This window comes from Onychomys torridus, chromosome 2, assembly GCF_903995425.1.
Source record: "Onychomys torridus chromosome 2, mOncTor1.1, whole genome shotgun sequence".
NCBI classification, from domain to species: Eukaryota; Metazoa; Chordata; class Mammalia; order Rodentia; family Cricetidae; genus Onychomys; species Onychomys torridus.
The window spans coordinates 98,375,819-98,398,716 of record NC_050444.1 but is presented as its reverse complement, the minus strand read 5'-3'; the positions used below and the strand labels follow the sequence as shown (position 1 = coordinate 98,398,716).

The following is a 22,898-nucleotide window of genomic DNA, read 5'->3' as shown; positions in this document are numbered from 1 at the left end:
TTAAATTGACATGGGCCTAATTTAATCATGTCTCTATAGGGTGGGTGCTGACTCTTCAAGTAGCTTTCCAAACCGCATGTGATTACCTCAGTCTCCTGAGTTCAAAGCAGCAGGTCTACTCTGCAGGAATTGTGATGGAATGAAAAGAGGGTTAATTTGCACATGAGAAGCATAAGCAGACAGCTTCCCATTTCTCAGTCGGAGTTTTAAAACCAGGGCAAAGAGCTTTTGGAGGATGACACAGAAAGGCCTAGACCACTGACACCAAATTCTTCTGATCTCCATTTCCTCCCCATAAACCCAGTTTTCTCTTCCTACATTCTCATGGAAAATATGTTTGTCCTCTGGGGTTTTGAGTCGTCCTTCCTTAGTGGGGGGCATTCTTAAGTTGCTCCAGCTTATGTCTTAAAAAAAAAAAAAAAGACACAAAGGAAATTGTCAAGACTTCAAATGCATTGTTCCCACTTTTAATTTCCAAATACATTTTACACTTTAATTTTTGAAAGCTCTTCTTTGTTGGGCACAGTTATGCACGCCTATAACCCCAGTTACTTAGCAGGTTGAGGTAAAAGATGCTGATTTGAGGACAGTCTTAGTACTACAGCAAGATCTAGTTTCAAACAAAAAGATAAAAACATGATGTCCTTATGGCTGGAGAGGTGGCTCAACAGTTAAGAGCACTTGACTGCTCTTCCAGAGGTCCTGGGTTCAATTCCTAGCAACCACATGGTAGCTCACAACCATCTGTAATAGGATCAGATTCCTTCTTCTGGTCTGCACGAAGGCAGAGCACTCATACACATAAAATACATGAATAAATAAATCTTAAAAAAAAAGATTTGCAGTTTGATCTTAATGTGGCATCCTTACAGCAGTCTAATTAAATGGATACAGAAAACATTTTTAAATGATGAGAGGTTAATTTAGGAACACATTTTCTTTTGGGGAGGGTTGGAGAGGTGGGAAGTACCTATTCTGGCACTCCTCTAGGAGCCAGCGGGGCATGGAGTGCTATGTAAGCTTAGGAAGGGTTGATTCACCAATGCCTATGGGCATGATTCTCAACCACATTTGAAGTCATAGCCTGATGTGAAGTTTCCTCCAGGAGCACAGCTGTTACAGCTTGTGGAGTTGTTCAAAGTTTTTGGATGAATGGTCCAACGAGGATGGCTATGCAATAATTATAATTAAGAAACTACATTTTCTACTTAAGCAACTCACTAGAAAAATATTTTAGTGCTAAAGATAAGAATTATGATCTTTATCAAGATGTAAGAGCTTTAAAATTTTTCTGTTGCTTTATGCCTTAGAAGTCACAATTAACTTTATGCCTAGAAATTATCTAAAATAAGAGGATTTAAATTCTCTTTGAACTTGACAAGAGAGACAGCTACCGCCATTATTTAACTGTGGAAACTATTAACGTATCAAATATTCCAATGATTTTACTAAGGCATGGTTTCCACATTTTTTAGGAATGTACATAAACACATCCTCAAAATCTAAACTCAGTAAGGGGCAATAGATGATTTTTTTTTACTTTTGGAGTCCATGATTTGCTATTATTATTATTATTATTATTATTATTATTATTATTATTATTATTGCTAAACCCTAATGAGTTTCCAAATGTAGATGAGCTAAAACATAACCTCAGACAGCTTGACATCATATTAAAACAAACAAACAAGCCTAGTTTTGACTTCAAAGGACAGGTTAAAATATCATTCTTCTTTAAGTGGTTTTTGCATTTCTGTCCGTTGGACAGGTTACTTGATACTTTCTCTACATGAACTCTCTAACCCACAATATGACTGCATGGTGGTGGAACTGCATGAAATATTGTATGCAGCCTGTGCTCAATGGAATTTAGATAACTCTTTTACTTTTGAAATAGGTCAAACTATACTGAATTGCACTTATGTGGGCTCAATAAACCCACACAGATTTAATGTACACAAAGACTACAGTTAATAATAGAAGATGGTATACTAGAAATTTTCCAAGAGAGTAGTTTTAGATCATCTTGCTACAAAAATATCATAAAGGGTAGCATATGCAATATGTTAACTTGCATAACTATGTAACATAACTATGTAGTTACTTAACTATATAAGTACAGCATCCTATTCACCTTAAATGTAAACAATAAAAATTGTTATGGCCTAAACTTTTAAAATGCTCGCCATATTCAAGGAAGTTAGAATGTATGTCTGTATTTATTTAAAGACTGGCTCTGTGTAGACCGAGCTAGTCTTCTGTGATTAATGGTCTGCACCATCGCATCTGGCATGAAAATGAATGTGCTGAATTTTATTTCTGACCAAAATTTGGTTATTCATGTGATCAAAAGTGTTATTGATTTTAGCATAGTAAATGTATCCCATCAGCTTTGCATCACCACACCTTTAATCCCAGCACTTGGCAGGCAGAAGCCAGTGGATCTCCATGAGTTTGAGGCCAGCTTGGTCTACATATCAAGATCAGGCCAGCCAGGCTACATTGTGGGACCCTCCAAAGAGAGAGAGAGAGAGAGAGAGAGAGAGAGAGAGAGAGAGAGAGAGAGAGAGAATAAACAAAAAAGAAAGGGGAGAGAGGGAAGGAGGGAGAGAGGAAGGAGGTGAGAAAAAAATGCCTAATTCACATACTTAAGTGACTTTAATTTTCATTTATAACATTTGAATAGAAATATCTGGTACCAGTGACACAATATTACTCTGAAGGTTTATATGTTTGAAAGGGGTTGATAAATTCCTGAGTGTTTCAAATGAAACAATAAAAAGATAGCCTACAGCTAGAAATAAAAATTGTAGATTACTAATGCTAAAAGAAAGCAAGAGCCGGGCAGTGGCGGCACACGCCTTTAATCCCAGCACTTGGAAAACAGAGCCAGACCGAACTCTGTGAGTTCAAGGCCAGCCTGGTCTACAGGAAAGGAATCAAAACTACATGGAGAAACCCTGTCTCGAAAATCCACAAAAAAAAAAAAAAAAAAGGAAGAAAAAGAAAGCATAGATAATGGTGGCGTTGGCCTACTGTATTTTATGAAACATGTACAAACTCAGGATTCATGATACACTGGCAAGGTAGCTTAAATTTCTCCAATATATTCTGATGATACCTTGATATTGGATAAAGACAATATATTCTTCAAAAAGAAACAACTCTACAGCTTGAATGTAGAACATTCTTGTACAATCCTACCCTGTTACATTATGCTGCGCTGGCTTTAAAGGAAACTCAACAAATAATAAGGACTCACTCCTCGCATTTTAATGATAAAAAGGGTAATGACAAAGGCTTTAGAATTACTGACTCAAAAAAAGGTGGTTGAGAATACAAATATACTTCTGCTTTCTATTCTTAGCCTCTAATATTGCTAATGTCTGAAAATTGCTCCTGCCAGATTAAATGCAAATAGCTGCTCTAGCACTACAAATTAGCATATATTCAATGTTAATTCATTGCCTCTAGTTTTGAAGGACCACAGATGAGGATGATAAAAGCAGATGTCTGACATATGGCAACAGATGGGTCAACACATTTGAAAGAGCTGCTGGGAACAGAGTGATTCACTTTTCTCAATCCCTATCAAAAAAAAAGGTGAACGGAATGGAGCAGAAACAGTCCAAGCAAGGCAGGCTGAACAGGCTCCTAATTTTCCCACAGTTTTTATGTGTCCTACAAAAATACGAGACTCTCAGTTAGCAAGGGTGTTTCATGTCATAGTGTTGGTCTTATCCTGGTAGAAATTTCATAAACAAACATCAGAGAACTGTAGACGGGAACCTGCTACACTACTGTAGAATACATCAGTTGGTGGCAAGAATTATTAGAGCAGATGGAACATAATGTATTCATCAAGACATATCCAGACCTCAGATCCTAATTCCAAGTATACAATTCTTGCTCCTATGATTCCCTAGCCTAACGTGACCTGAAATTTTTCATTTGAAAGTTTATGCTTCTACATGTCTCTTATTATAATGTAGACATAGGGAAAAAAGACTAATGTGTAAAACTCTGACTCAACTATGACACTGCAGAGACACCTTTAGATCCAAGTCTGCTCACTTCTGTGGGCATTCGTAACATTAAATTACTGCTCAGGAGTAATGAGAACTCCACTATCACATGGAGGTGGTTCCACAATAGATAAAACAGGTGCTCACACAGTGAAAACTGAATGGCTGGATTTTGTTATGTGGCATTCTTCATCATATAGTTAGCCATGATGTCAAATTATATGTCTTCTCTAGGGTATGCATTAAAAAAAAAAAAAAAAGAAGTTTTGTTAGCTTGATTTGATTTCCCTCTGCTAAGTCAAATAAAAACTCTTACACAAAAGTCCTTATACAAATTCCTAATTTAAAACAAAACCACCACACTTTCCCTACATTTGAACACCAGAACAAAGAGACAAACTCCAGCAACAAAAGCTCATCTTTCACACAGCCGCTCACAGGAGTAGGAAGGAGATGCTTTTATGCCAATTAAGATCTTGGAGGACACAGCTTTGGAAAAAACTTGAATCTGGATTGCATCTAGACTCCTCTAATGTCAGTAAAACAACATGGTTCTGTGGCCAGAGTCTTCCCCTCTGCTTCAGGAACATGATTACAAACTGAATGTGGAACTTGTCTTGGTTTTGCCTGGGCTGCATCTATAGGGCAATCAGACTATGATTCCCATTTTCCCATTGCTTTTTTTTTTTTTTTTTCTCCAGTAACAGCAGGCTCCGCTTCCTTGCTGATTATTGGAGTCCACTGCCAGGGAAGCAGGGTAGAGGAGCACCTGCAGCGATGTACTGAATTCTGCAAAGGCATAGTTCCCTTCAGTACAGCTCCAGCTGATGCCAGCCATGCTCTGCAAAGGCAGTGGAGGGTTGTGTTCTCTTCCTACAAGTTTTGTTTTATAATGTCACAGAGAAATTTTTTTTTTAATTTGCAAGGTGGCTTTCATGCTGACTGGGATATATCCCAACAACAATAAACAACAGCACAGACAAAACAAGTAGTCTTTAACCAGCTTTAGGGTCATAACTACAACTAATACCTCAATGCATTTCCTTCCACCTAATCTTAAATCACTAAATGGTAGAAACTGCAACTTGGAAGAAGTCATTCTCCTATGCATCAGTGAGAATGAGCCTCAGGCCTTATTCTTGGTGGCTCTGAGGCTTAACCTGCTATTCTGCCCTATGAAAGAACTCTGGAAACAGCATGCATGTATTCTTTTATGAAAAAGATTCATTGTGACAAGAAAAAAACTCCATCAAGAATTTGAAAATCATGTAGAAATGGTGACATTGATTCCCTGAGCTAGGAATTATTTGAACATATTATGAAATTTAGAAACTATTCATCAAAATTAAAATCTAAGAAACAAGTTAAATATGTAGTGTTATAGGAATGCACACACAAAAAACAATTTTTCAGGTAATACAAATGATGATGTTGAAGAGAGGCCAGAGAGATGGCTCGGAACTTAAGAGCACTGGCTGTTCTTTGAGAGGACCCAGGTTCAATTCCTAACATCCACAGGATGGCTCACAACCATCTGTTACTCCGGCTCCAGACCACCCAAACCCATTCTTGACCTCTGTGGCCACCAGGCATGCAAGTACTGCATAGACATACAAGCAGGCAAAACATTTGTACACATAAAATAAATCTTTTTTTAAAGGACAGTTACATGGGGAAAACTTGTAAAAAACAAAATCAAGCAAAGAACTTGGCTCACAAAAAGGTAAAGATAGAATTGACGAAGCATAGCTTCTAAAATAAAAACAACTGCAGAAGAAAAGCACCCAAATAAAATGAAAATGCTGCTAATAAAATAATGCAGTCTGGGCAACATAATCATCTTTTTGCTCCTGCTATTAGTGAATAATTATGAATCTATGTCATTAGGATGATTGAAACATTTAATTATTCTCTAGAAAACTTCAATAAGGTAACCTGGGCAACTTGAATTTATTGAGATCATATTATGAAACTACAAAATCATTATAATAATGGGATTATAGTCAATAGGAAGAAAACAAATATTTCTGAAATATTTGTATCATATAAAAGTTTAATAGCCCTATTTTGTTTCTATTCTTGTTCCAAAAATATGCTGTCATGTTTTACTTTACTGCACATTTTATTCCTCAGTAATCTACAATGTTTTCTTGTTATGGAAAGTTCAAAGGTATGCCTTTTCAAGATACTAGATACAAAACACATGGAAACTGTTTTTCTCTGTAGAAAAGAAATAAAAGAAAATGAGCAAGCATGCAAAACCCCCCATCTGAATTGTATAAGTTCTTTAAAATAGCAGCTATAATTAGTCATTGTTGACTATTGAGCCATATGAAAACTTCTTAGTCTGGCACTCTCTTATTTAGGATTATCCCACCTTTTTATTAATCTCATTTTCATTAACTCTTAACACAGCCATATGTCTGTCTTGGTCATTAAGATTTCACAGTTAATTCGTGCTTCCCACTACCTCTGATTAAACAATCACACCTTTGAATCAGCTATTACCCTTCTAAGCTCCTCCTCAGAGGGATAATCTAGCAAATGAGCTATTTTATTATTAATCTATTCCTAATACTGAACTCGTGTACTCTGTTAAATTCTAAAGTTGAATAAACTAAATGTGGTTCTAGCAGTGAGAGAATGTGTCATCTATTGAGAGATCCAAAAAGGAAGAAAAATCAAAACCAACACTAAGTAAAATGTAATGAATTGTTTGACCGGCATTATAATAAGTTGGGATTAACTACATGTAACTACCTGGGAGTTAAGGTGGGAAGGGAGCCAAGAGCTAGCCAGGCAAAGGGAGCTAAGCCCGCAGATGACAAGAGGCTAGAACACTTGCAAAGGTCTGAGGAAGGGAAATAGGGCTCCAGTTGGAAATTAAGATATAAATGTATAGTTCCTGGGCCCAGCGTCAGATAGACAGCTATGAAATAATAATTTTCTTTATAAAAACATACACTTTATTACAAATCATGAGACCTTTGAGCTTCGACACAAATTTTCAATGCCATAGAAATTAAATTGTTTAATAGTAGCCCCATGCCTTATTACTTGTAAATTACTTGGACCTTTATAGGGCTTATCACAGGAATTGATACTGCCAATACCTAAAAAATATGTGCTGTGTTTACTTCACGACTTCTACTTAAACATTTCCTGAGGTGGAGATACAAAGCCCCATCTAGGGAACATATTTACACTGTTAAATGTATGCTTGTGAGTTTTCATCCATGTCTGATCCAGCAAGAAGTGAGGATTTGGAAATACAAGTTGCTTCATTTTACTACAACAAAACCAAGTCAGTGATTAAAAAAAAAAAAAAAAATCCTAACAGTACATTCCTCTGTAAGAATTGGGTGAAATCCAATTGGAATCCATTTGTCTCGAGACTGAATGCAAACAAACATGACCCAACACTTCATGTGGTGAAACTGCAGAGCATTCCCAGTAGTGATGCTGGACTTTTGGAATCAGAGTGTAAATGGAAATGCATTTCCTCTATTTATATTGGCCAAGCCCTTACACCTGGAACAACCAGTTCTGGAAGTGGGAAAGCTGGCCTGCCTTTATCAGTGTGAACTCTTTCCATTTCTGTATCTCCATTTCCAACTCAGCAACTTGAGCCTTTGCTATTGCTCCTAAGAGAGTTAACTAGCTGTGAATGGTTATGTGTAACAGTCACAGAGCAGGCAAGAGTCCCTTTGGCCCACTTGATTACTGGCGCCAAGGAAGATGATGATGGCAAGGTCTGACAGCCATACTCAGAACTCATAACAGGAATCTAAATCAATGCAGACATCTGAGAAAATAGTTCCATCTAGTTCCAAGCACAATAATGGAGAATAGAGATTTCATTTTCCCTTGGTATGAATTACTACGACACGTATAGGTTGATATGTTGATGGCTTATAATCAAGCAACTTGCTTCTTGGGTTTGAGTACCTCCCTCTCTGTAACTTGCCTAACAAAACAGCTCACAGACTACTCTTTCTGTTTAAACACAAGAGGATGATGTTGTTCCTTTATCTTTCATTCAAATTATAATTACTGAATACCTCCTGTAGAGCAAAATCTCCCCATAAGCCTTTCAAGATTTCACATGGATTGAATGATTTACTGAAGATACGATGTTCTGGGACAGAACAGGCATAAACCAAGCAGGAAGAGAAATTTCTGGCATGCTATTCTGAGGCCTTTCTCATGCTTTAGGCAGACCAACTTATATCATCTAACTCAGGAGTTGAGTGTTCAACCTTCCTAATGATGTGACCCTTTAATACAGTTTTTTACATTGTGGTGACCCCAACCATAAAATTATTTTTGTTGCTATTTCATAACTGTAATTTTACTACTGTTATGAATTGTAATGTAAATATCTGATATGCAACCCATTTGCGCATGTCGACCTACAGGTTGAGAACCAGTGATTGAACACTGGTCTGTGGTAGGCTTCTGTGAGACAGGTCCTAGTGGTGTTCTATCACAAAAACTTCTGAGGGCAAATTCTAATTCAGTTGAAAATAGTTCAATAAGCCAGCAATTGTTTCATTATTGTGCAACAGACTCTGGAGACAGAAGAAGACACCCATCGCAACCCCCTTGCAAACGAAAGTCTACCTTGGGAAGTACTCACTAAGTTATTGAGAGTCATAGCAGCACAGCAGTATGTGTAGAAAGTGGGGGAAGGAAGAGAATGAGAAGGTTTAGGGGACACAGGGTAAAGCACAATGAGTTGGTGTGGGCCTAGTTTTTTACAACTTTTATGAAAAGACTAAAGTATTTTTAAAAAAGACATTATTTTTAAATGCCTGCCGCATATTTAGAATTTTTCCTGTAGAGGACTTGAATTAGGCAGGAGAATTCCATGCAGTGGTACTTCTCAAAAGGCAAAGACTGATGCCTCTGGGAAAGGCAGTGTTCACACAGCTGTGTACAGACAGAAATATCCAGAAGGGAATATATAGTTCCTGCTTTAGTTACGACACTACATTATATGATGACCATTTAAAATCTTTCTAATTAATACAGTTTCAAGTGAAGACACACATACACAAATAGATTGATTCATTGTACCAATATTCTGATCCTATAGAGAACATTCAAGAAATCTAGTGTTCCTCTTTCTATTCACTCATCTTTCCCATGTGGACCTGCTTATGTGAAGGTCACCTCCAGTTTGTTGTTTTAAACACCTCAGATACAATGTGCCCCAGCCACACTGCCCTTGTAATGTCCTAGTTCCAGACTGAACACCAAGCCAAGGACAGTCAGAGAATTCATACCCTAATACTACCTAGCTCTCAAGTGAGGCTATCAAATTAAATGATTACTCATTTTCAGCTAAAAATGTACAAAAATCATGTGTCTTTTCATAGCAACAGAAAGCAAGCAAATACAGTGAATATTCATTCTATTGGTTCTGTTTCTCACAAAAACTCTAATATGTATATATAATCAACTTCTCTAGTCCATAAATTTATAACATATTAATAATATTAAATGTCAACAATACTTACTATATTAATAATAGCTCAAAAGTTTTATCTTATGTACGTATACAACCTACTTGCCACTATGGATGATTTAGATTATTCAGCTCTCTTTTTTAATGTACATGTTTGTATGAAGGTATACATGTTGCACATGTTTGTATATAGGTAAGGGCATGTGTATTGTGCATGCATGTGGAGGAAAACCAACCTCTGTCATCCTCGAGCATGCCATATGCTTCCTTTAACACAAGGCTTCTCAGTGTCCAGGAAATGATGAAGTAAGCTAAACTGGATAGCCAGGATCCTTCTGAGTCTTTCTTTCTAGCTCTGGGATTACAACCATGCACCATCATGCCAGGCACTTTTACGTACATTCTTGGGATTTAACTCTGGTCATCATGTTCATTAGGCAAATGCTGAACAAACTGAGCTATCTCTGTTTTGTTGGGATTTTAGTAATGATGCACAGTGATAAATAAACACACAAATTTATGATGATTTGTTTTGGATAAATTTCTGTAGCACTGCTGATGCCAGAATTAGTAGGTTATGAAGGGAGTACATTTTGGTTTTTTTTCTAAATAATAATATCAAGCTCATCAGGGTACTTTCACACCCCACCCACAGCAAAGCATCAGTGACCATTTCTTCCAGTGTACAGGGCAGCACATTGGCACTCTTTTCTCTTTGCAAACAAGCATCAAATTTTATTGCTATTAGTCTCTAATGGCACAACATAATCACAACACCCTAAGTATCCTTTAAAGCAATATGCATGTATGATAGATGATAGGTAGATAGATGACAGACAGATGAACAGATATAGATGATACATAGATAGATAGATAGATAGATAGATAGATAGATAGATAGATAGATAGACAGATAGACAGATAGATAGATAGACAGAGACAGACAGATGATTGATAGAAGATTATTGATTGGTTGATCTTAGAAAAATAGCTGCATAATGAGCTGCTAAGAGTCATGAATATAGCTGAGCATGATGGCGCACGCCTTTAACCCCAGTTCTCTGGAGGCAGAGTCAAGTGGGTCCCTGTGAGTTCAAGGCCAGCCTCGTCTGCATAGACAGTTACTCATCAGCTAGGGATACATAGTAAGACTCTGATGTGCTAAAAATCTCTGCACACTGGTACTCCTGGTATCAAACTTGCTTTAGATTCGTCTGGAGCTCCAGTTTGTGTTCAATTCATTCACTCATTCATCCATTTCTCTCTCTGTCTCTGTCTCTGTCTCTCTGTCTCTGTCTCTGTCTCTCTCTCTGTCTCTCTCTCTCTCTCTCTCTCTCTCTCTGTGTGTGTGTGTGTGTGTGTGTGTGTGTGTGTGTGTGTGTGTGTACAACAGAGATCAATATTGAGTGATTTTCTCTATTGTTTTCCACCATATTTGGGGAACAGGGTCCTGAAAAGAACCTGGAACTCACCAACTTAGCTAGACAATGGGGCCATGGGGCCAGTAAACTTATAGATCCTCCTCTCTCTGTCCTACCCACCAAGTGCAGGCTTTGTGATGAAGCTCTAAACCCAGGTCCTCAGGCTTGCTCAGAAAGCACTTTATGCATTATGCCACCTTCCCAGATCCTGCCTGTGTTTAAAAGCCCCTGCTGAAATCTACCGAGGCTCTGCCAAAGTAGAGGGCAAAAGTCAATGGCAAAAGTGTGGAATTGAAAGAAAAAACAAGGGTCTGGGAGACAGCTCTGCTGTTATGAGTAATTATTGCTCTTTCAGAGATTTGGTTCCCATCACTTACATGATGGCTCACAACTCTCTGTACCTCCAGCTCCAGCAGGTCCAGGAGACCCAGTGCCTCTGACTGATACTAACAATTGTTAAGGAATTCAAAGTCTTTCACCAGGAATCCCAGTTCCACAGTTGTGTCTTAAAAACTCAGGTCTTGATGCAGGAAAACATCTTTTAAAGGTGATTCACTTCAATGGAAGATGATAGGAGGTTTATTTTTGTGTCAGCACAGGATGGACAGGCACTATGAGTTTAACATTCCCACACAATTTGTAGTATCGTTTAAACAATGCATCATGCTTCTGTTATGCAACCACAACCAGAAAGGAAGAAAGTTCTTTTCTTCCACAAATGTTCTTAGAAGAGGTGTGGTGGTACATTCCTTTAAGTTGAGCACTTGAGAGGCACAGGTAGTTGTGACTCTGTGAGTTTGAGGCTAGCCAGAGTTACATAGTAAGACTCTGTCTCAAAAAAAGGAAGGGGGGGGGGAGCGGGAGAAGGAGAAGAAGAAGGAGGAGGAGGAGGAGGAGGAGGAGGAGGAGGAGGAGGAGGAGGAGGAAGAGGAGGAGGGAAGGAAGGAAGGAAGGAAGGAAGGAAGGAAGGAAGGAAGGAAGGAAGGAAGATTATTGGATCAGCAAGATGGCCCAACAGCAGCTTATATAACCTGAGTTAAATCTCCAGGACCTACTTGGTAGAAAAATGATTCCTACAAGTTGTCCTCTATCACACACACACACACACACACACACACACACACACACACACACACACTACATGTAGTTTTTTTTTTTTTTTTTTTTTTAATTTAAGAAAGTGTTCTTTATGTGTGTCAGTAATTCCAAAGTATATTCTTTGGTTTGGGGTAGGACATTAGTTTGTGGAAATGTGATAGTTTTCAAGTTATATATTTACCTTCTATGAGCTTCTCGCAAAATGGCATTAGGGCTACCTTAGTGTTACTCCTTAAGGAAGCATATCTCAGAAGATTTACTTATTGCATCAAGAATGCTAACATTCCATGGCAAAATGACAGAAGCAGATGAATCCAATAAAGAAATAAAAACAAAAGGACATGACTGTCTCTAGGTATGGTGGAGGAGAAAGTTTATTGTAGATTAAAGGGAGAGTATAACCAGATGAAGGCACATCTGGGAGAGTCCAAGGTGAACCTGACCCTGAGCCGTGTGAGGAGAGGTGGGAAGGGGAGAGCCAGATCAAGAGCCCAGGGGGTTAAAGGGTAGACAAAAGACTTGGTAAACAAAATGGTTGGATTATATAGGAAAGGGCAGCTGGAGTAAGGCATCCAGCCTCTTGACTGGAGAAGTTCAGGATAGGGGGCTGGGTATTCCAGCCATACCCTATAATAGGTAGGGACTGAGGGATGCAGGAAGAACCTGGCATCCAGGTCCACTTTGATATGTTAAATTGGCACCTCAACTATTTGTCCCAGGTTTGAGACCTAACAACAGCTTCTGATGGGAACTAGCTGTCCTTCAGGTTAAACCCTTAATTTGCATGGTTGCCAGGTCACCTGAGGGCAGGTCCTCATGAGTCACCTCCACAGCCAGGCTCCCCAGTCTCCAGTGTGGCATCTGGCACCTGCTGATATGTTGGCTTGTGATCTTTTTCAGACCAAATTATTTTCCCACTTTATCTTTCCAACCGTCTTGAGAACTCATTAAAGAAAACTCCTTCCACTCCCAGCATCTACCTTAAGGGATCTAAGTGATGAAAGTCTTCTTGCCCACACTGAAGTGTACTCAAAGCAAATGTGAAGTTAATTTAATGAAATTTAAATATGCTTTCAGGGAATTTTTAAGTTTTTTGTTTTGTATTGTTTTGTTTTTTTAAGTTACAAAAGCAAAGAAGCCATTTAAAATGGCAAGGACATAGTAAAACTCAGTAAGAAAAGTCTCCATAAAAGTCAAATACAAATCCATTTTCAAGATGTTTTTCAAATATTTTTAAATTGTGTTCTAGTACCATTTATGAAATTGTTTTTCAAAAAAATTAGATTTATTTTATTTGATATGTTTGAATGTTTTGCCTGCATGTATGTATGCATATGGGTGCAAGAAACCCGGAACTGAGTTCTCTGCAGAAACAGCAATTGCTCTTAACTGCTGGGATGCTTCTTCAGCCCCATTTTTCTTTATATGTGTATTTGTGTCTAGTCCAAGGTATTGCTCTGAAAACTCTTATTAAAACAAAAGTTGACTATCAGTTGCTGTATGTGACTGTGTTATAGTAAGAAAGTCTTAAGTCACTACCTTCAGATTTCCATGCTCACAGACAGATACTGAAATCTGCAAACTATGGCCCCAAATATGGAAGTCAGGACACAGTGTTTTCAAGTCAGCTTTTACAAAGGCACCACCCTACATAAAGACTGCAAAGCATCTCCACTTGAGATGGCTCTGACTGGGATCCAGATTGTCACAGTCAGTGCATGTGCTAGTCCACAAAATATTTTGATTGACCAACTCCTCTAGATAGGCAAGCTTAGGAATCTACATTAGACCACATGTAACTTCTATTTTGTATCCTTTGCTGGTTGCCTCCATTATCTCCTGCATTTTAAACTTACTACAGGGTACATCAATGGAAACGTTTTTTGTTCTCAAGTCAGAAGTAGATACAGACATTTTGAAACAGTACAACAATCTTTTGAGTAACTTGCAAAGAAAGAGTATGGTATACATTAGATTACTAAATGCTTGAAAAATGATAGACATTATTTATATTTACTAGAAGAAGATTTCAGATATTATGAGATTATAAAATGTAGTCATATTTAATAACCAGTGAAGTCCTCATTTTAAAATTCTTCAAAATGAGTCTTTGTGTATACTGTGGGAAGTATTTAAAAAAAGAAAAGAAAAAAAAAAAAAAACACTCCAAAACATAATCAAAGTCTAAAGTCTCTCAAAACTTACTTTAAAGGCAGATAAAAATAAAACATTTTATTGTATATGTATGCATATATGATGTGTTTGAGGATAATGGCATGTACCACAGCGTGTGTGTGTGTGTGTGTGTGTGTGTGTGTGTGTGTGTGTGTGTGTGTGTGTGTGTGTGTAGGTCAGAAGACAATTGTTAGAGATAGTCAGCTCCTTCTACATGTAGGTTCCAAACTTGAACTCAGGTTGTCAGGCTGAGCAGCAAGTGCCCTATACACTGAGCCATTTCAAGAGCACCAAGACTGACTACTAAAAGATTACATTTTGTCCTAGATCCCTAAGGTCAAAAGCATGAGTGACACAGACATAATTGATGATTGATAAAAGAATCCATCCACCCAACAACCCCTACCATGTATCCTGAGGGCTTGTTTTGTGGGTTTGTCATTTTCTGAGGTACTGAGATATCACAGATTCATAGAGCTAAACCATTTTTTTAAAGAAATTTCTGGAATACAGACTCGTGTAGAGAAAAAGACTACATGGAATCAGCTACCATGAGTTCCAGTGATGATATTGGTCACTAGTTAATTGTGTGACCTTAGTCTGTTTCCTCAACCCATATCTACGCCAAGAAAAAAAACTTTTTTCACACTGTGGATGAGAATACCTCCTTTGTTATAGTCTTACCTGAGGTACAAATGCTATGACACACACTAAAATGAACTGAAAAGTAGTGAACAAATACTATTGGGCAGATTTTGTTCATTCATCTATTTATTTTGTGGTGTTTCACTTTTGTTTTTGCTTTTGTGTTTTATGACAAGGTCTCCCTGCTACCCAGTGGCTGGCCTGGAACTCACAGAGATCTGCCTGCCTCTGTTATAGAATATTATTTTAACTAGGTGGCCCAAAAGAGAAAGCCTGTTTCATGCCTCTGCCTCCCAAGTGCTGCCAGCATTCACAGGCTCATTGGGTAGATTACATATCAGAGGCCCAGCACCTACCTCCAGTTCCATAAGAAATTCCGTGTATAACTTTACATTTCTTTCTTATATTGTCAATGTCCTAATCTCTAAATTCAAAATAAGATCTATCCTCATTGAAATCTTTGTTCCTTCCCCTGCAAAAGAAATCCTGAAATTACTTGGAATTGGCCTATTGTATCCAATTATGCTTGCCAATGTCTTCACCAATATTTTCCTTACATGTGGCACTGTGTGTATTGTTAAGAACTGTTTCAACTTTAAGGAGTTTGGCTGGAAACAGCTTCCTACCCTTCTTCCGTCTCTTCACTCGCTTTTCTGCTTCATAAACTACCTCCCCATCTCTGAGAGCAGTGGCTACAACATTTACAGACAAGGATGAAAGACGTTATCCATGGAAGCATAAAAGGGGATGACAGAGATGAAGAGATAGTTCAGAGGTGTTCAATGGGAAATGTGCTTGCTGCACATGTGTAAGGACCAACATCTGGATCTTTAGCATCCACACAAATGCCAGGTGCATTCATATAATCCAGTGAACAAGCTGGCTAGCTAGACTAGCCAAATGGGCTAGCACTGTCTCCATATAAAAGGTGAAAACCTATGGACAAAGACATGATGTAAACTACACATGCACTTGCACACACACACACACACACACACACACACACACACAATCATGCTTAATATATATATATATATATATATATATATATATATATATATATATACACACACACACACACACACATAGGGGCGGTGGTTAAAGAAGATAACAGAGATAATGATGGGATCATATGTATATAAAACCTTAGATGCTGAAACTGCAAATGTCTGTACTGTGCCCTTGAGGGCACAGTCTTGTATTCTAATAGGAAAAGAAGAAATGCCTAGTTCTGGGAGATCCCTAGAAAGGCTTGTGCATAGCTAGAATGATTTGAGGAAGGAATGGTAAGGACAAGCAAAATAAAAACCTGATAATTATACACCATTCAATCTATAAATAACTCAAAATAAGATGTGGGATTGGGCCCACTACTAAAAGGGTTGACTCAGTGCTAAGCAATAGGACCGGAAGGTTGAGCCTAGGCTAGCTGTCTACCTCCTGTACTTTGGGATGCTAGGAAGAGACAAAAAGGACTGCAGAGATGTATCTGTCCCGTCTTCCCAGCAAAGCCATTAACCAGCTCTACATGAGACAAGTTAGTCACCTTGCAATTATACCTAAGCAAGGATTTTGAATACCTACAAGAACAGCATAAAAATAGAGGGGAATGATGGCCTTCTTGACAAAGAAATATACCTCCACTGCCTTCTAAATTTCTGAACCCACTGAAAGATTTACTCAATGGTGATCTTCATTAGAACACAAAGTTTATCATAAAGCATCTATCCTTACATGGATTTTTCTCAGTCCACAGACACTGAGACATCATAGAGAAAATATAAAGAAGTTTCATCAATCTGCTGTTGCTGTCCACTTGCCTTTTCAAAAATTAATACCAGAGGGCTGGAGAGATGGCTCAGCAGTTAGGAGCAATTGTTTCAGAGGACCAGTGTTCAGCTTCCAGTGCCCAGATGGTGGCTTACAACCACCTGTAATTCCAGTTCTGAAGTGTCAAACACCCTTTTCTGGCCTTTGAGAACACCAGGTATGAATGCAGTGCAGACATTCATGAAGGCAAAACATTCATATATGCAACAAAAATACATCCTTTTTAAAGAACTGATATACCATGGTCATCTGAAATAGCAAGATAAAGCTGAAAGAAAAGGATTTTTATCAACTTGGAAATTTCCATTAGGAAAAAATAGATGTCCGGCAGATATTCTTGGTTGAACATGTTGAGTTTTCTTCATCCTACAGAATTCAATACTACAAACAAAAGGCAAATAAGCACAAGGAACTTGAAAGTCCTTGGTAGACAAACTCACTGAAAAAAAAATGTTCTTACAATTACGATTTTAATTTGTGAGGGTGTACATACGTGTGCACGTGACACCATAGTGCTAGTGTGGAGGTCAGAGTACAGCTTGCAGGAGCTGATTCTCTATGTGAGTCCTGGGTATCAGGTCGTCGGGCTCAGGGGCAAAAACCTTTACACCCTCTAATGTCCAATGTTTCCCAACCTTTTGAATGCTGTGACCCTTTAATACAGTTCCTCATGTTGTGGTGATCCCAACCATAAAATTCCTTCCTTGCTACTTCATAACTGTAATTTTGCTACCATTATGAATCATAATGTAAATATATGATATGTGACCCCCAACGGGGTCATGACCCACATATTGAGAACCACTACTTGGACTAAAGAGTAACTGCAGTAATGATTCTGAGCTTAGAAGATGTTTGAGATGCTTAGAGTCTAGGCAATCTCACTTCCTTTACTTTGGTATTTTATATTTCAGAACTCATTGCTTAGTAAGATATGGTAACTTCTTAATAAATATTTGGAGAGATTAATATGCATAACTTGTATATGTGTATTTAGACATATTTAGTGAAACAGGAATAGTAATAAAAAATTGCGATGCAAATATATATATATATATTCAGTTACATGCAGAGATATACATATATTTCAATATTGGGAACATCTCAAGTGGTAAGCGAGTATTTAAGACATGAAGTCCTTAAGCAGACCATGTTTAGGGATTTAAAGAGGGTCTTTGGAGTGATGTTCTATAGTGTTTTAATAGGTCATGACCTCTGAAGACTGTCTTTTTTGCTTGGATTTTTTTACTAGTGTCTTCCAAACACGGAAAATGAGACTGGAAGGAAGCTGAGACGTGAGCTTAGATAGAGAGTCTGCTTCTTTAAGCCTTTCTCAAACCCTTCCCCCTCCTCTGCCCCTGGGACTGAGGGTCATTGTTGGAACCTTTCTCCCCTGCAAGTTGGTAGAAAATGCTGTTGGTTGTAGACATTTTCTTCAGAAAGCTTGGAATATTTTCCTCCAATCACCTCATTGTAAAGATAAAGTGAGATATGCAGAGGCTAAGACTCGCCCAGGAACTCAAGGCCAAGGAATGAATGCTTTAGTCTAAGTACGTCTGGAAAAACGAGTCTTAGATCTACTTGACCCATTGTCCTAATCCGAGGTTAACAGCAATGGCAGAGAAAACAAGTGCTGATTGAGGACTAGAGGAAAGGGTAGGAGGCAGTCATTAACAAATCCCTGGGCTCGGGTCACCTGCTCTCCAGGATCAAAACAGTGAAACAAGCCATTCATAGGCACATCAAGGGCGAGTAGCCATTGTTTTCAGAACCAGCTGTGGAGAATATGCTCTACAGTGGCCTTGGGACAGCTGCAGCTGCTGCATCAAGAGGAGGGCGGGGGAGAGCAAACTACCGAGGCAAGCTGCATGGACCCCGCCGCGCCACCTCCCGGACAACTGGGAGGCATTTCTGCCTTAAGTGCATTGGACTAAACCACCCTTTGAACCCAGGCAAAGCATAAACTGCTCACAGCAGGCCCATACCCGCGGAGCAACTGCGGCCCTTCCGCAGGCTGGTGTGGGAGAATCCGCGGCTAGCAGCTGCAGAGTGGTGTGCAGTGAGTGACGCTAGAGAAAGTAGAGCAGACTGAGCGGCAAGAACACCCGGGTGACCGAGCAAAGTCCTCAGGGTTCAAGCTTAGCTGTTGTCTAGTCCAGAGACGAGTTCCCGCTCTCCTCCCGGCCTCTCCCCGGCTCCCGCGCCTCCCTCCTGGGTCTCAGGCCCCCAGGTCCCCAAGTCGCCCTTGACGCATCTCACTCACCATCTCCTGCCTGAGGACGTGCAGTTTGGTCTCCAGCCTCTCCAGGGCGCTGGGGTGGCTACGTCGTGGAGAGCCAGAGGCAGGGGAGGATGAAGAGGAGGAGGACACAGAGGGAGCAAAACTGCTGCAGCTGCTGCTGCTACTGCAGCTCCCGCCAACCCCGCTGGGGTCCGCAGCCCCTTCTCGGGGCGCCAGCTCCTCCCCGCGCAGTGAGCGCGCTAGGCTCTCGGGCACTTTGCGCCCCAGCTTCAGCTCGATATCTCTGAGGTCTGGCAGCGGGCCTTCTTCCATGACTCTTTGAGAGGGGCGACACTGACAGTAAAGGCAGAGGGCGCAAGGAGGCGGAGGCCTGGCGGACTCGGGAGCTCAGCAACCGGCTCTCCCGGCCGGGCCTGGGTCCCCGCGGGCGCCTGTGCGCTCCATGCCTCGGGGCGCAGTCGGAAGATCTGCACCCGGTCGCAGTTCCAGGTTCTGCCGCTCCGCAGCTAGCAAGATTAGCCAGATTGCTTCATTCCTTCCTCTCTGGCCACTCCACCTCCAAGTTGAGTTAATTGATACTGCAGAGAAGGGCAAAAGCTAGTACGTTATACCAAGAGACAGGAGAGGGCAATGGAACCTGCTCGATGGGGGAAAATTCCCATTTCAAACTGTCCATTCACATCTCTGCGCCGTTCACAGTGCCCATCTGGTATTACACCACACAGAACGATGTGGCCACACTCCCGGGTCGTTTCATTTTCCAGCCATATGTCTCCAAGGATCAGACTATCGTGGATCGTCAGGAAAAAAAAAAAAAAAAAAAAAAAAAAAATCTCTGGTCAATGGAAGAAGTGGGTTCGTCGTGTTTATATGCCGCATGGACGGATTTAAGAAAGGAAGAAATGGTTAGCTTAGCTGGGGTTTAAGGGCTCCCTGGTTACGGCAGCAGTGTCCTCCCCATTTAGGTTGTCTCATCCAAGTCATTGTGTTCCTCCGAGCCTCGGAAACTTTAAACTCGGCTGGCAGGTGGACCAAACCAGGGCCAACCCTTGTACCGTATGTCACAGACAAGAAGAGCAGCAAAATCTTCTCAATCTTGAAGCTAAGGAACTGAGTTGCAAGTCCTGCTTCAACTGAGCCTCCCCACATTAGGTTACTAAGTTAAAAGTTGTCCCACTACAACTACAGCCTGTCAAACACATTTTTAAAATTAGGGGCAGAAGAATGGCTGTATTTTATGTCATTTTTTGTCCCCCTATCTTTCTAAAAGCCAATATGCTTAGCATTAGAAAACTTGCCCAATATTTGCCCAAAGAAGACTGAAAAGGTTTAATCAATCAATAATTCTACGAAGCAGGATGGTGGTGGTGCACGCCTTTAATCCCAGCACTGGGGAGGCAGAAGCAGGGGGAATCTCTGTGAGTTGGAGGACAGCCTGGTTTACAGGGCGAGTTCCAGAACAACTACTCAGAGAAACCCTGTTCCGAAAAATAAAAAATAAATAAATAGATAGATAAATGTAATGAAAATGTACAGTGAAATAATAAATGCTCTAGCAATATTCCAGTATACTACCACAAGATAGACTAGCCAAATACATATATATATATATAAACACTGAGGTGGCAGCAGAATTTCAAACAGAGAAGTTGCTGGATCCTTTCTCTTTAATTGTGGAAGAAAAACACTGAGAATAACTAGTGAAATCATACTAGTCTTTTTTGACAATTTACCTATACTTTTCAGCTATAACAAGACCCACAACTTTATAAACTATTAATCTGCAATAGTTCTACCAAGTAAATTAGTACAAAGTACATAGGTTATAAGATAGCTTGAACGTTGTATTTGTGTCAATGAGGGCTGAAAATACTATTTTCTACCCACTAAACTATAATTTTTGGTTTCTGTTGAAGCATTTCAAAACTGAGCTTTTTTTTTTTTTTTCTGAGACAACTAGATATTTGTGTCCATGGTTCTTCTGGCCCTGCTTCCCATTTAGCTTCTGCATCCAAAATAACATAGATTAATGAATTTGGAGTTTGTTTATATCATTCTCTCATCTAAGAAACCTTAAAAGGAAAGAAAATGTAGCCTTCTGAATGAAATATCTCATGTCAGGGACAATGTTGTTGAAATTGTTTTGTCAACAAGCCAGAACTTCACATGTGTTAACTCTTCTTCTAGAAATGAAAAAAAAAAAAAAAAAGTGGTAAGTTAAGTGGCTCATTTCAAAGTCAAAACCACCATTTATGGAATCAAAGGAGAACCAAATTAAAGCTCAACTCTCCCATACAACTGCACATATTGTCTTAAAGCTGGCAAACCACAAGCTCATTGAATGAGGATTGCACTGTGACATGTAATTATGGACGCCTCTCATTATAAACTCAAAGTCCACCTCAGAGCTGAGTGCAAAGCAAACCTCGTGTGTTCAACATCCAGCTTGAACTTGGTTCAAAAAGTTGTAAAATTATCAGTGGAGTTCCTGTGCATAGCTCAGACAGTAGTTGACTTTAACGATAACTTTAAAAAGGTGTTATTCTTGTATTTTAAGTAAGTCAGAAGGAGAACGTTCTAATACAAAGTGTGTTGTGTATAGTTAACATTTTGTTCTGGTGAATATAAAGCAAATTTAAGTTTTCAAAGGAAAGGCTAGTTATGTTAAACTTTGAAAGGGTCTGTATGATGTCTTATATTTTTGTTCAAATAGAAATGTTTTGAAGGCCCAATTTCCTAATTGGGGAACAACTTAGAACTCAAATCCTTCCTAGGCCTTTAATACAATATGGTAAGTTTATCTTCCCTGAGGTCTGATATGATGGTATTTCTCACTCTAAATTTCTGAAAATTGGGTCCTTTTTTAACTTTTGGTCTTGAGCATATTTTCTGTTCACTTTAAAGATGTATCCATGAGAAAATGTGTGAGAGATTTGGCCAGTAGCTCTTGCCACAATGCGGGAAATCAGTCATAAGCAGCAGCAGTGGTTCTAGATGGGCTGTGGGCTGGGAGTGGTATCAGTTATAGAGCCAGAGGAAACCAGGAGAAGAAACAGAAGCACTGTGACCCCATTCTTTTAACAGCTCCCTGCCTCTTCCTACTTAGCCACCTCAGTGCTATCCAAAACTCAGGCTGTTTACCCAAGCCTAAAGTACTGAAAAGCAGAAGTGCAAAAACTATGTGATTGGACAGTTTTTATGCTTTCATGGGTGATAGGTCTGGGGACTGCTTTAGGTCTGAGCTGTATTAGCCTTTCTACTTTATTAAAATGCATCAGCAAACTAAGAATGGACATTAAACCATAGAAAACAGAGAGACAACTTCCTCTCCTGTCAGACTGTGTTCACAGAGAAGAACAGAGACCTTTCATTTATTATAGAAAATCCCTCTTGGTTAACTAAATAGGAGTATTTTTGGACTCAGATGACATGTTCTCAAAGAATGCCCTGGTCGGTCACAACAGACTGAGGTGAGGCATGCTTCACACATTCCTCGGTAAGAACACTTCCTGGTCAGAGCCTGGGACTTAGAGCACAAGGCAGCTCAGCAGGACTTGACTGTGTGGCTAGCACCACTCCTTAGTCTGCTGCTACCATTGGGGTTGCTCTGGCACTGAGGAAAAGTCCGCCCAGCTCCTGCTGGCACAGAGTTCAAGGACTTGGGCAGTCTCTTCCTGAGACTCCATCTCCCACTGTGCAAAAGAAAATTAAGCTTCCAGCAGGGTCAGATTACCCTTAAGAGTTTTAGGAAGTAGCTATGTAATAGGTATCATGTTCTCTGGATCTTTGATTTAAATGCATAGAACTGCTGGGCCTGTAAATATTTTTGTTCAGCTTCTAGGTGGAACAAGGAAGATGTCATAGCAAAGCTAAAGAATGTTGACCTTACCCACACATAGAAGAATTATATGTCTGCTAAAGCCACTAAAGTTTTATATGGATCATCTATAACACCATTTAATTTGCCTATGATTTTGTTGAAGGCTTGGAGC

The 22,898-nt window shown here is 39.5% G+C and overlaps 1 protein-coding gene across 1 annotated transcript in view; it reads right to left on the bottom strand.

Moving 5' to 3' along the window:
* Lurap1l (leucine rich adaptor protein 1 like) overlaps window positions 1-19,896 on the bottom strand; it is a 41,807-nt gene extending 21,911 nt beyond the window's left edge. Inside the window, exon 1 of the mRNA XM_036178783.1 lies at window positions 18,928-19,896. Within this exon, the coding sequence (XP_036034676.1) occupies window positions 18,928-19,218 (291 nt within the window). The 5' untranslated portion in view covers window positions 19,219-19,896. The remainder of the gene's footprint in view (window positions 1-18,927) is intronic.
* Window positions 19,897-22,898: the final 3,002 nt, after the last annotated feature.